The 13,857-nt window shown below is 40.5% G+C and overlaps 2 protein-coding genes across 2 annotated transcripts in view; both read left to right on the forward strand.

Annotated features, from left to right (window-relative positions):
* Positions 1–4,961: 4,961 nt before the first annotated feature.
* On the forward strand, positions 4,962–8,236 carry LOC122348330 (helix-loop-helix protein 2-like). The gene is made up of 2 exons (XM_043243676.1): positions 4,962–5,555; positions 6,573–8,236. The coding sequence occupies exon 2, from the start codon at positions 6,604–6,606 to the stop codon at positions 6,970–6,972; it is 369 nt and encodes a 122-aa protein (XP_043099611.1). The 5' UTR covers positions 4,962–5,555; positions 6,573–6,603; the 3' UTR covers positions 6,973–8,236.
* Positions 8,237–12,029: 3,793 nt separating this feature from the next.
* Positions 12,030–13,857, forward strand: part of LOC122349319 (vang-like protein 1) — a 35,559-nt gene continuing 33,731 nt past the window's right edge. Inside the window, exon 1 of the mRNA XM_043245311.1 lies at positions 12,030–12,212. The gene's annotated coding sequence lies outside the window, so the exon portion shown is untranslated. The remainder of the gene's footprint in view (positions 12,213–13,857) is intronic.

The following is a 13,857-nucleotide window of genomic DNA, read 5'->3' on the forward strand; positions in this document are numbered from 1 at the left end:
TTAGCAGAGAAATACGAATAAATAACTGCATAACTGTGCATTCTATACTCATAAACGCAACGTAAAATGCAACATTGAACCATATTGCTCGGCCTTTGCAGTTCACGGTTATTTCTGACATTTTCCATCACACGTTCAAAGACAGAGTGAGTAATTGAATTTTTCACTCGGCCAGTTTGCCAAAAAAGCCAGATTAATTCAGGAACACCACTGTAGTGTGTTTCTCAGAAACTGTTCTCGCTGAGCAGAAGTGACGATATTACTGCCAATAGAAGTATAAGTTATTTAATATGAACTTTTTATTTATTAATCTGACGCAATGCAGTATCGCACGCATAATCATTGTTCTGGTCTAAACATCAGCACAGTTTTGTCACTTGATGTCTGTTGTGAACTCTGGGTCCTGAAGCAGTGCTAGTTATAAGATAACTCTCTTTCTCCGCTTCGTTTTCTGTCTCCTTTCCTTCCACTCAGCTGGAACTGCACCTGAGGACCACTGCAGAGGACCATGACCCTGACCAACATGGAAAAGTGTGTGTGTCTGCGCTTGAGAGGGAGATCACGTGGACAAGGTGTGTGGGTTTGAAAAATGAAAACAGCGAGTGCGTTCATGGGAGAGGGAGACATTTATAATTGCAGTCACCATCAGCATGGTTCCGCTTGCTAGTTTTAGTATTATGTTGATTAGTGTCGTTATGTTCGTGATCATATTCGCTGTGCAAGTTCATACTTTTGCTCGACTGATTATGGACCTCGTGTACGACTGGATCACATGTTCACACAAACATAAATCAGTCTTGCTTTCAGATGGACTCTTGTGTGGATTCACAGCATAACAAAGTATTTTATTATTATTGTTAAGCATTATTACAACACCATAATTAAAGTCTGGTTTTATTACACAGATAGAGTGAAAGACCTCCATCCTGTCACATTAGTTTGCTGGATTCCCTGGCATCCCAACAGCGTGAAAAACACCTTCAGCTTCCTCGTGTGCGAAGACGCTTTCAAGCGAACTCGTTTTCACACCACAAACACAGAACACGACACACAGGGAAACTCTTTAAAGATGTACGTGACCATTTGTATAAGCAAGTTCCAGTTTGGTATTACTTTACTCGTTTACCACAAAGCTGACTTCACACTCAGTAACCTGTAATCAGTGCCAAGAATGGGCATAGATCTTTCTCAATCGGCAACTGACGAAAGAGCCAATTCACTGACAAGTTCATTAAAGCAAGAGACCCAAATCAAAACCCGTCCAAAATGTCCATCCCACTTTGCACACTACCATGTGGTCATCTTGTCCCAGTAGCAAAATAGATGCCAAGGGAGCAGCAAGCCACCCCTCCCCAAACTACAAATACACTCTTGCGCACATGCCCCTTTGATTTAACCGAACCATCCTGGAGGTTTGGCATGGCGATGAGTTTAATGAACCCATCAGCCAGCTGGAGCAAAAGGACAAGAGTCGGTTAAAGAGGAGTGAAGAGAGAGAGAAAGGGGTGACCCATTCTGCTACATGCATCTCAAGCCAAAGGGCCAGAACGATAAGAGGGGAGGAAAGCCAAGGGCAGGAGAGCACGAGCAAGGGCATGACAAAAGGAAGCTAAATGTAGTGAAATGGGCCAAGAGTCAAGAAAAGGAAGAGACAGACTTTGCAAAGCAGGGCACACAAAGATAAACATTAGAGAAACGTGAAGAAAACTAAACGCTAAAATCCCAGAGAATGTAGAAGAAAGTGAGAAATGAGAGATCGTGGATTGTTGCGTCCAGATGCTTAGACATCTGCACCCACCTGAATCACTGGCTGACTAATGGGGCCTCCAGACTGCAACACATCTCCCATGCTTTGTATCCGAGATTTCTCCCCACTGATTCTGTTGGCTTTATTGTATGTGTAAATTGGTCGTACTGTTGACTCAAACTTCACAATTAATCCAAATGTTTGGCAAACAGCAATGAGCAGTTGTCTTGTAAAAAGCTGTCAACTAAGTAAATGAGGATGATGTGGCACACAGGCGCCAGAGACCCTTGTGGATGTTAATATACCTCCCAGTGCCTCTCTCTCTTTGTGCAGTGCACTTTGTGTGCATTTGTGTATGTGTGTGTGTGTGGGCTCCCTGCTGAGACTACAGATGGTAGAAGGGGCTGGCTAGGGCCACGGTGATGGTCACATTCTCACATGGGACCGCAGGCCCCCTGTTCTCACACCTACACCTCCTGTTCGGTACTGGCCAGCTCCACTGTCATTACCACAGCCTGCTGCCCCTGTAAACGCCAAGCCAGAAGCAGTGAATACGGCAAAGGATGTGCCAATCTATTATAACACACATGCACAACACATGGTTATGTGGCTTGAATTACAACTATAGTTGCCATAAGAGCCTCCCTTTAGATGCAGTGTGGAAAGGCGTTAGAAACCTCCGTTTAAAGTAGGGCCTTTAATAGCTTCTGAATTTAGGCAGAGATCGGTTTCACTTCATTTGAAGCAGCAATTAAACTTACCTTTTCAAGTTTAGCTGTCGCCTCTAAATGTCTAGTGATTATCATTGATTTGATTACACAGACCGTCACTGCTTTTAATAAAAATGAAGTGCTTAATCTTGTCATTATACATTACTATCACTCTGTTCTCCTGTTTGATACTGTTCAGTGCTTGACACAATTTTTGTTGCTAAAAGTGCTAAATAAAGTGATTGATTGATTGATTGATAGTGGGTTGAATTTTGATCATTTGAAGAGCATAACACAGTGAATTAAAAATTCTTCTGAATCAGATTTGAGATGCATCTCATTGACCTCAGGTGACACCCAATTCCACGAATGCAGAAACCATTTATAATTTAAATACCATATCCTTATGATGTTGTCTGTGGTTCACTTAAAGGTATAGTTCATTCAAACATTTCAATTCTATACAGTTTCTATTCTATTTACAATTTCAATTCTTACTCACCCTCAAGTAGTTATAAACCTGCATGAGTTTAATTTTTCTGCACATCAATGAAGATATTTTTTTAAAAAAATTATCTTTTTTTCATGTAAGTCAATGGCTACCAGCAACTGTTTGGTTATCCACATTCCTTAAAATATCTTTATTTGTGTCTGGTAAAAGAAAAAAGAACTTGAGGCTGAGAAAATAAGTTCTGATGAACAATGTGACTTTATTGTCAACCCATATAATAAAGCCATGTATATACATAATATAGTAAACCCATGTAATACATGTAAACATACCACACTTTTATATGCTTATCATAAAAGTAAAAACATATAAAACTTGTTACAAACTATTTAATATATCATAGATATCTAGCCCATACAATTATGTATGTTTACATATTACATAACACCATACACATGTATATCCATCCACAAAACCCAGCAATACGTGTTGATATTATACAACAAAAATTGACATTGTCAAATATTATTTGCCTTTTGTCTCTTCGAAGCACTCCATCGTTATCCATTTGATATAAAAGTTATGTGTGATGTTTCAAATGTAACTGCTTTTCAAGGTTGTTGGCTTTCCACTGGCCACTATGGCATTTCAAAGAAATGTCCTTTTCGTACAGTTTTTCGACCTGTGGTCTTGGCTTCATTTATGTTTGCTTTCAATTAACTCTAGGTGTATGTTATAAACGTGTATCTACCCAGTACATGAAAATGATATATCACCTCGTCGTGAATTTCACTCTTCATATAGGAAAATATACGTCATATATTGCTATTCTGAATGGAAAGATCTATCCAAAAGAAAGCACACATTGGTGAAGAGGGCTACAGTAGGGAATACTCATAGGTCAGTGCAGCAGTGGTGACTCTAGGGCTGACTGAGAGTGAATCAGCTGTTCTTAAGCTGCTCATGTTCTGTAATTGCTCTTGTCTGACACAGATCTCTGACTTGTAGTTGCAGGACAGTCTGCCCCTCTGACCCACTGCAATTAGACTGAGTCCTTGTGTGCTTCCTGTCAGTATAGCCATTCCGTTGTCGTATGACATGCACGAAGACACGAAACTCGGATATAAGGCTTTAGGCCCGCTTGTCTATCACAGTACCCCCAGCCCATTCTTCCGTTGTCAGCACCGGTTCTTTGTCTACATACATCACGGCAATATGAAGCAAGTTGCAACTAGCCCTTGTCTCCCACCCTCCCTTCCGTGGCTCAGGGCCACAGCAAGTCAGTGGAGCCTCCCTCATCATTTTAATCAGCTTGTTAGGCATGGTCGCTCACCACAACACACAGATGCCTGATCAACAAACACACATACTTCTTTGATCCTTCTTTGCGATCTGGGAGTAGTGCGCACATAATCTCAGTATCGCGTGGAAAATATTGATGCCGAAAAGGTTTGGGAAAATTGCAATTTACTTTGACAAGATGGGGTTTTAACAAAAGTTGGCTGTTGGGGGAAATCGTACGTTCGGGAATTGTGCAAATCACACATACCATCTGAACTTGCCTGATTCCCCCAAAGCCATAAATCCAGCAGGGTCTCCTCGGCATCATCTGGACCCACCGACTGGCCCCCAGTCCCTACTGTCCACTTGGTCCCCACCTCTCACTATGATTGACATTTTACTTCAGTTCAAACAGTTCGGGTCCACAGACAACCTCTTGTGCATAATTGTTTGAAGTGCCTTGGTTAAGAAGATTTAAATTTAGCTTTTCGCATTTCGTACAAAAATGTACAATTCTGCAATTATTTGTTCATTTGAAAATATTTTTTTTTCCTGTGTCTTTCTTACTGTGCTATCTGTGTTAACGTTATAAAGAAGCATGTGCATCATGTCAGCGATGTTATTCATTCAGTCGGTCAATATACAAAGTGTATGCGTGTGTGTGTGTGTGTGTGCGCGTGCGTGTGCGCGCGCGTGTGTGTGTTTCCAGCGGTCTGACATCTCTGCTCGTGGACCGAGATGATGTGTGGAGAGAGGCAAGGGGAAGGTATGATGCGAAGGGGCGGTGTTAGACAATACCACCTCACAAATATATCCCAACCCTCTGTCATTCTGAAGAGCTTTCACCAAGAACTATTCTCTCAGACCCTGATCCGTTATATCCCGACCAGGCGACGGAGCTTCAGCGAAACAGAAGAGAAGACCGGATTTAAAGGAGATGGTTTTCGAGTCGAGGGCTGTTTTTGTATCGCCAGTTCACTCCAAATAATCGTAGTCTCGCCCAAGAGGACTGACAACATTTCAGTACTTTTCTACAATCTTATCGACATTGCCATCTCTATTGTCTAGAGTCTGGGGTCACGAGGCATCACCTCCAATTTTTTATCTCAAGATAAAAGGCATCATCCACTATTTTTAATTTTTTTTAACAGACGATTAACAGTGAAAGGCAGAATTGCTCAGCATCACAATTTCGACAGAGACAGATTTTACTCAGTTTGCTTTCGGTGGATTTCAAAGTAGCCGCTAAATGAAGAAATACTTAAGACGGTGAGATGCTCCATGAAAGAAATTACAGAAAGACACGAGGATAGAGTAAAGAGTTGGACAAGAATCTTCTTTCTGGAGCTGTCAAGTGCATTACACGGTTTGTCGAATTATTCCTCTAAATTATATTTTTAGAACTGTTTCTTTCTGCTTGTATGTTTTCGAAGGTAACAATGTGACATTTATTATAGTTTATGAATCAGCAGGTTACAGTATTCGTTTCGGTAGCTTAAATATAATATTAATAAACGTTTCGCTTGTTTTAGACTACAGATATTTTTGAAAAAAGTGTTCGGGCGAACGCTTTGTACAACTGTTGCTTTACACCTTTTCTTCTATTTAAAAGGCATTCGAGATTTTTTTAAAACTAACAAAAAAATGTAAAACAATGTACGATATTTAAACAAACGGGCATGTAGACGTCGCGGATATTTAGGATAGATGTTGCACATAATAACCGTGGCTCTCCACTAGCAATTGTGAGAGAGAAATTATGCTGATCTAAAAGCAAAGTTCCCACAACAGATGTTAACCTTTTGAACCATTTATTATTCCGGTTCCGTTTTGTCCTGTCACGCAGCACGCGCCAAGCGTTATAGTGTGACAGATGGATGGCTTTAATTGCAGAACGTGACTCCAGAATTATCATATTTGCACTTAATATCGCGTATAGGAAGGACAACAAAAGAGGGTGCACATTTTCCATTTAAAGCGATGTCGCGCGCGCGCGTGCTATTTAACGCTGAATACAAGCTAAAACTATTTTTAACAATGAACTTTTCGTCTCTTATTTTTTTTATTTATCTAATTTCAGACGCTCAAAATGAAAATATACATTTCCCCCAATGGCTACAGCAGCAGCAGCGTAAGAGGCTTTAAAAATGTAGCCTGCGCCGATATTTACTAAACGTCGCGTGCAATTTAGTGCGAGAGCTGTTGTGAAAATGTTAGTGTTATCTTCGTATATTGCGCAAAGAAGAAACGATACTATTGGCTGTTTGGGGGAGCATAGACGCAGAAAAAAAAAAAATTAAAAACACTTCAAAACTGTGTCAAACTAAAATTCGTTCCCTTTCTTTATTAAGCCGACTGTAATTATAAACCACTTGTGTTTCAGGAGCAGTGACATTTCTAAGTTGAGAGCGAAAATGATGCTGAGTCCGGAACAAACTGATTCAGATCTGCCGTGGAGCCAGTCAGACGCCGAGACAATGCTGAACGACATCAAGGTTGGCTGCATCACGGACGAGCCCATGGAGGGAGAGGGCAAGACCAAGTCTCTGGCCCCGCAAGCCCTCAGCAGGGAGGAGAAGAGGAGGCGCAGGCGCGCCACGGCGAAGTACCGCTCAGCCCACGCCACCCGCGAGAGAATCCGGGTCGAAGCCTTCAACGTGGCCTTTGCCGAGCTGAGGAAGCTGTTGCCTACGCTGCCCCCTGACAAAAAACTCTCCAAGATTGAAATTCTGAGACTAGCTATTTGTTACATTTCCTATCTGAATCACGTGTTGGATGTTTAGCGCAGGTCCCTTTCAGTGATGATCAACGCACTCCGGGGACACGTGGGGGCCTGTCCGCAGCGAACCACGCCGTATCCTAATTTCGCAGTTTGCAGCTCACCGGAAGCGCCGTCGGGAGAGGTGGCCATCACCCAAGTGTTCGTTAGACTTTAGACAGGTGTTATTCAAATTTAATGAGATATTAGGCTATAGCTTAGAACGAAGAGAATGCCCTCTTCAACCAAAAATGGGGATCGCTCAAAGAGCCGTGAACCATTTAAAAGACTGTGGTCCCTGCTTTAAGCTATACACAGAATAAACGATGCAATAAGGTCGAGAGGGACTTAAAACAAATCTAATAGCCTGTGTTGTTATATGTGTAGCCTGTACGGACAAAGTGCATCGCTCTGTAGAACAGTGAAGTCCTCCTCTTAAGAGCTGCTCCCTGCATCTAGTCACCAGTTCTTTAATCAGGAGGAAATGACGTATAAGTGCCACTCCAATTATGACATCGTGACCACGACCACTTGCGTTTAAATATTTATTTGTTATTTATTATATACTTGTTGGATATATTTTAATATGATTCATGTCATTTTTTTTGATTTGTTGAAAGATTGTCGTTTAGATGAACGTGCGTCGGTTGTGTGTAGCTTAAAGACGAGATACCTTGTGTGTTAGACCTCGTCGTTCAGTAACGACGAGATGAACATGTTCAGCATCAACTTGCACCTTTAGTGTTGATTGATTTCATATATTTATATATTTTGTGATGGAGTTAGATAGATTGGCTGTTTTTGCTCATCGGTTTGTAATGCGTCAGAACAACAAATTCATCACGAAGAAATTTTTAAATAACATATATTTAAATCAGCGGTCTATTAATGTCATTCGAATTGTAGACCCATGATTTATGAGACAATAGACTGGCAATTTATTGTATGACCAAAAAGTACATCGTAAATTGAACTTTTTTTTTTTTGTTTGTTTTTGAGTGTTCACGTGCCGATGTCTGAGACGTTTATGTTCATAACCCCACTACAAACACGTGAGTTATATTAAGTTATAGTGAGTTCTTTTTTTTTTTTCTCGTGAAAAACATATCTGCTATCCAAAGATTTATCTTGTATGTCCAGGGTCGTGCCCTTTATTGCTTTATGCACATATTTTGTAGTAAAGTTGCCGTGACAGCTTTTTTTAATCAAAGTATTTTGTTTTTCATATTTTGATGTCGATTAGTTTTTGTTTTTTGTTTTTCTTTTTCCAATAAAATAACAATCAAAAATGGTTGGCTCTTCAATCACAGATACCGAAAAACAAAACAATACAGTCTCGTGTGAAAACGAAACGGGTGATAGCCTGCGTCGTGCAAACCTTATTCTTTATTAGAGGACACGTATTTCTCTAATTTGCTTTAGGGTATTCCGATGAGTCTGCCAAGAGATGTGACTGAAAATGATGGCGAGTGGTCAGTCACGGTAAGCGTTGTCGTGTAGGTTTTGCTCTCCGTGTGTTTGCTCCTCGTTCTCCCTCTTGGCTGAAAGGCCGTTTCCCTAGAGAGGGGGCAGGTGTTACTCCAGACGAGCCAAGACAACCAAATTACTGGCCGTCTGGCACCTCCCGTGGGAAACAGAGAGAGAGAGAGAGAGAGAGAGAGAGAGAGAGAGAGAGAGTGAGAACACACAGAGAAAGACAGATTTATTCTCACATACCATTTACACACATATGATCATATTATACATCCAGACTATATCACTTCAGTATATGCATTATAAGCAAAATCATGCAAGGGTTAACTTGTCATGACGGCTTTTTTCAAAAGCACTGTAGTTTCTGTGTTATTAGCCAGAATGGTACTTTTGCGACTCATTTTTTTGGTAACTGTACATGTAAGACTAACTCAATTCTCAGATCCAAAAGAAACAGCAAGCTAACAGTTGCCTGCGTAGTTTCTCAAGCATGCCGGGAAGATTAGCACTTGTTTTTGCCCTTGTAAGTTCACGGTGTTTTCTTAATGATGTAGTTTAGTTGATATTTTTGATTTGATATAATGATGCTTTAACTCTGCTTTTGTTCAATATCAATAAAAGTCCATTTTAGACTTAAACAGCAGCACTCACGTGTAAACGCCGGCTCAGTGATTGAACGATAATGGGTCTTTGTAATGTCTTGAGACCCCCAGAAAGGATTTAAAAGAGCTTCTCTTGTAATCCATGACTTAACATGCGTTTTCCAGATGATAATTAACTTGTGGTTATAATAGGCCGGTGTCCCTAAAAGGATTTGACAGTACAAGTTGTAGTGCATAATAACATAAATACTGTCCTATAGCAAACAAAACACCGGTTCATCGTCAAAATCATGTAAAGGGCAGCATGTTTCTTGACTCTGGAGGAAGGCAGTCCATCCTTAGAACCCATGAAGCACCAAATCAAATACGTGAGTATGATTTTTAGTTCAAAAATGAACAGCTTAAACAAGTTAGTTTTTCTCTTTACCAGACGTTTATTAGATTTAGTTACTGAATTTCACGTGTTTAAAATGTTTCATCCTCAGAAAGTTTACTTGATACTTATGTGTTTGTCACGTATCCTAATGATCAGACTCTATAAGGGTTTTCTTTCCGTCAAAATTGTTGTTTAGCCATTTATTATTATTTAGTGCGGCTGAAATGAATATGAATGCTGAACCAAATACATCGCACGGACAAATCCATCACCGACTGATAATAGTTTGTATGTTATTGAGGAGTATTTATGTGACAAGGGGGTATATCTGTTCACTTTATTTTTGTCCATGCTGTAGCTCTAAAACGAACCCCAATTTAAAGCTGTCAGCTGCAGTCTTGTTTCGAGTGGGTAACAGACTGTGAATGCAGCCAGCACATGTGTGTTTGTGTATGAGAAAAAGCCATATTGCCTCTCTGTTCACCATGGATTATGTAATGGCAAAGACCTACAAGTGACCATATGTCAGGAAGTGTACAGACGGCTCAGAGTCCTATTCACTATAGTCCTATTTGTGGGTTCTTCCACGATCTTTATTCAGGTACACACCGCTAGAATCAAACGTGGGGCGTTGAACACGTTCCAATTTGTAGAGTTTTTTTTTTAGTTCTTCCAACTAGAGAGACACAAGAAAAAGCAGCCATATGTCCACGGGTCTTACGCAGCGTTTAAAAAGGCAGAAGGGAGTGTTTGCATCTTTCCTCTCCTTCCATTACGATTGTGCTCATCTTCAATGCCTAGAGCCCATCTCCCTTTGCACCTCCAAACTAGCCCTTTCACTCATTCCCTTGATATCCATCAAAGGTGTGTGTTGTGGAGTGAGCGTTGCACTAGCAGTGAGGTACAAAGGCAGATCCATGTGTTGAAATGTGGCCCCTGGGATGGGCCACATTATGCTTGCCCACTTCACCAGCAGGGACCCAGGCTGGAGCTGGCTCATGGCCCTTTGTCTCCAAACAGATGGAAATACACTAGAGTAGAGAGAGTGGGAGAGAAGGAGAGAAAAGAAGAAAGGGGATACAGAAAAAAGAAGTCAGTCTGTTCTCATTACCTCACATATTGAGAGCGACACGCTCACAATACGTCAGTGTCGGATAGGCTCTGTCTTATTCAAGCTCATGCTCGGGCCATCTGTACACAGCACACATGCATTTACACATGCACATCACTCAACTTCATATATTTAATTACCTTTATTGCTACATGTCTAAATTAAGTGACAGTTTTTTAAAAGCACGCTTACTTTGTACGGCCGTTACTGTTTGTATTTTAAATTCAGTGTTTGTAGAGGTTTAATGTAGTTTATTTTTCGACAAGAGATTCGACAAGAGATTCTCATTTTCCCTAAACAGCATAAAACTTGTAAACACAGGCCATCCGTCCCTCAGACTCCAAACTGAATGGTCTCGGGGCCCAAATAGTGTGAATAGCGGCCATCTGCACAATGACTTTGTAAAGCACATATGTTTTAGACCCCCTGCGCATCCTTTTTAGAAAACAAAAAAGGTGCCGTTCACATTCGAAGGTTATTCAAACGTTGTTTTTACACTATATTGCCATATTTGCCACTTCAAGGATCCATTAAAAAAAATGATTAAGACGTAGATCTTTCTGAAATTGCATCGCCCTCTGTCGGTCACTTTCAGTCGTCGCGTATTCGAGCGCTATCCTCTGAAAATAGACGTGCACTACATGCTTTTGTCCACAAGATAGTGATCTTTGCTTATGCAAGCGAGAGACGTTTCTTAACGTTTGGGATACGTGTGTATTACCAATAATTCACATTTGTTTACTCGCTAATACGCTGATGCTAGCGCTTCGGAAAAAAGATACACAACACAAAACATTACAAATGAACCTGAATGGATGAAACTACTGCTCCTCTCAATTCAGTTACCATTTATATTTATATCTGTCTGCGGCCTGAAGAAGTTTGCCAGCATGAATAATATAATAGCTGTAATGCAACTGGTCTCGCCATGTTTGTGTAGCTCTAGAGAGGTCTTGAAAAAAAAAAGAAAAAAGAATCAATATATATATGAATGCTAGCATCAGCTTATTTTGAGCTGTAAAATGTCTTTGGTTAGTTCAATAACAGGGTAAATCTTTCAGCTATAGGCAGTTCACTGAACAGCAATGGAGTTCTTCTAAATTCAGTGTAGTTTTTTAGTGTAGTTCTATATTATTGTTGACGTGGCGAGATGCAATTCAGCTATAAAAGAGCTCTACAAAACAAAAACAATAGTGCCATCATCCCGCTTGGCCCAATTAGTTCCATCCTACAATGGGTTTAATCAATAGTATCATATCGATATTACAAAAATTAACTTTACTTTTTATTTATTTTGCTTTTATTAGTTTTTCTTAGTCTTGCTTTTACAAACGTTAGTTTGAACACTTGAATAGAACCGTGCAGTTGTAAACTGCAGCCTCTATTGTGCACATTGCTTTCGTCGTTCCGCAATGAATTCTATTCTATTCTATTGTACTGAGGGATTCCTAGGCTACCTACAGCAGGCGTTGTTAATCCAGTCTTCCTCTGTTGTTCCCCTAGCGCGTCGTGCTCGTACTGCACTTTCGCCTCACTTCTGAAGGAAGCACTGCCCCTCAGCAAATCCCAATGTATCGAGCTGATTCTACCACAGGAAATTCGGTCACTTTAAGTCTCGGACAAACCCAGGGATTATATTTAATAATAATAATAACAATTTCGTTGTTCCGTGATTTCCATCAGAGTCCAACGTTTCGGGAGAGGTGAGTTTGTTACATCGACGGACTGCGATAAAACATTCTGCCGCTGTGAGCTTAGCTTGCTGTAGAACTGCTGTGACACTTGTGAATTCTCAACCGAGCATTGTTTCAGTATCTTCTCGTCAAGCGACTATCAAATATTGTCCGTAGGCTGCTGTTTTATTTATTTAGTCTTATCATGTGGGTATACGCAGAATTCATTTTGACAGTTCTTCTCAGTCTGTTGGCCACCAGCTAGACGGCAAAACCCGACTAGATGCCCATACATGTAGGTACAGTGATTTTGACTGGAAACGACACTTTATTTGCACAGTAACAGTGGAAAACGCCTTGGAAAGTGTTTGAAACAGCTTTGGAGAAGCATGCCGAGGGCTTTAGGACCGGTGTTGTTACGGAAACACATGTCGGGTTGGATATGTGGGCACATTTGGGAAAAACTGCGTTGTTATATTAATAAGGGGGTAGAGGGTGATCATAGGTGTCGCTGGCACGCTTCTTCTGTGACAAGATGAATATCGCTTCTTCTCTTTCAAACTTAATTCTCTCCTGCTCGGGAAGAGTTTTATTGTTTTACAGCGGTCTTTCCCCTGCCCAGGTCGCTTAGTCTTGAGGTGTAGGCTAACTAATGAATTTTCTGATTAATGGAGTAAGGCAAGACGCTTCAGGCCTTGAACAGACCGGGGTTTTTCCTGCAGCGTCCGCCATGTATTGGAGTTGCGGGAGGCTACAGGTACAGTTGGGAGTTGGCAGACAAACAGTTATGAGGGTTAAGTAAAGCAAAGGCTTCACTTGACCGGTACAAACAAGTACTTCAGAAAGTCAAGGTTGAAACTGAAACGCAGTTTTAATTTGAGCAAAATAATACATTTTTAAATGCATTTTATTAATGTCTTCTGCCTATTTTTTATGCTTCACCGTTCACTTGAACACTTGTATTGTTAATCTGCAGAATAAACTCATCTTTCTCAGCTCTGACTATCCGAAACATTCCAGCAGTCATTTCCTGAAGCTCAGTTCTTTGTAGCTTGTCATACAGAAAAATGCGGCTCGATAATGTTATGCGCAAGTTGCAACCTAAGAGAAAACCATTTAGCAAATGGAGATTCCCACCGTCCTATGAATTATTCAGCGTTGTCAGTTATATAGATTATATAACCTTGTGCTTCAGCCTCTAATGGCTGGAAATTTCATGATTATTATCTGTACAGTTTACACAGGATTACACAGGACCGTGAAAGAGTCTGCTGCATACCTGTCATGCAGCTACAATTTCAAAGCCGTTTAATAATCGCTGCACTCTTTTTTTGAAAGACAGCAATAAAATGGCTCTTTAAGCGATAGGCCTCTCTCTTAGTTGTTAAATGTAAGATGTGGTTAATGTCCCAAAGAGCAGCGTTATTCAGCCTCAATCCACAAAAAAGACAACAATCAAATCAAGATTTAATCCGCACCAATAGATTTGTTTTTTGGGGGCTAAAAATGTAAAAGATATCAGTGTTTTTTTCTTTACCTCTCTGGCCAGAGTGTGTTTAAGGGACCGTTGACACATAATGTAGAGTTTAACATTTAAAAAGGAAAAAAACTAGACCTTGTGTTTTCCTCACTCCTCTCTCATTTTAAATGCAGACGTTTATAATTTTCCATTTTA

Source organism: Puntigrus tetrazona, chromosome 7 (genome assembly GCF_018831695.1).
Source record: "Puntigrus tetrazona isolate hp1 chromosome 7, ASM1883169v1, whole genome shotgun sequence".
Classification (NCBI taxonomy): Eukaryota; Metazoa; Chordata; class Actinopteri; order Cypriniformes; family Cyprinidae; genus Puntigrus; species Puntigrus tetrazona.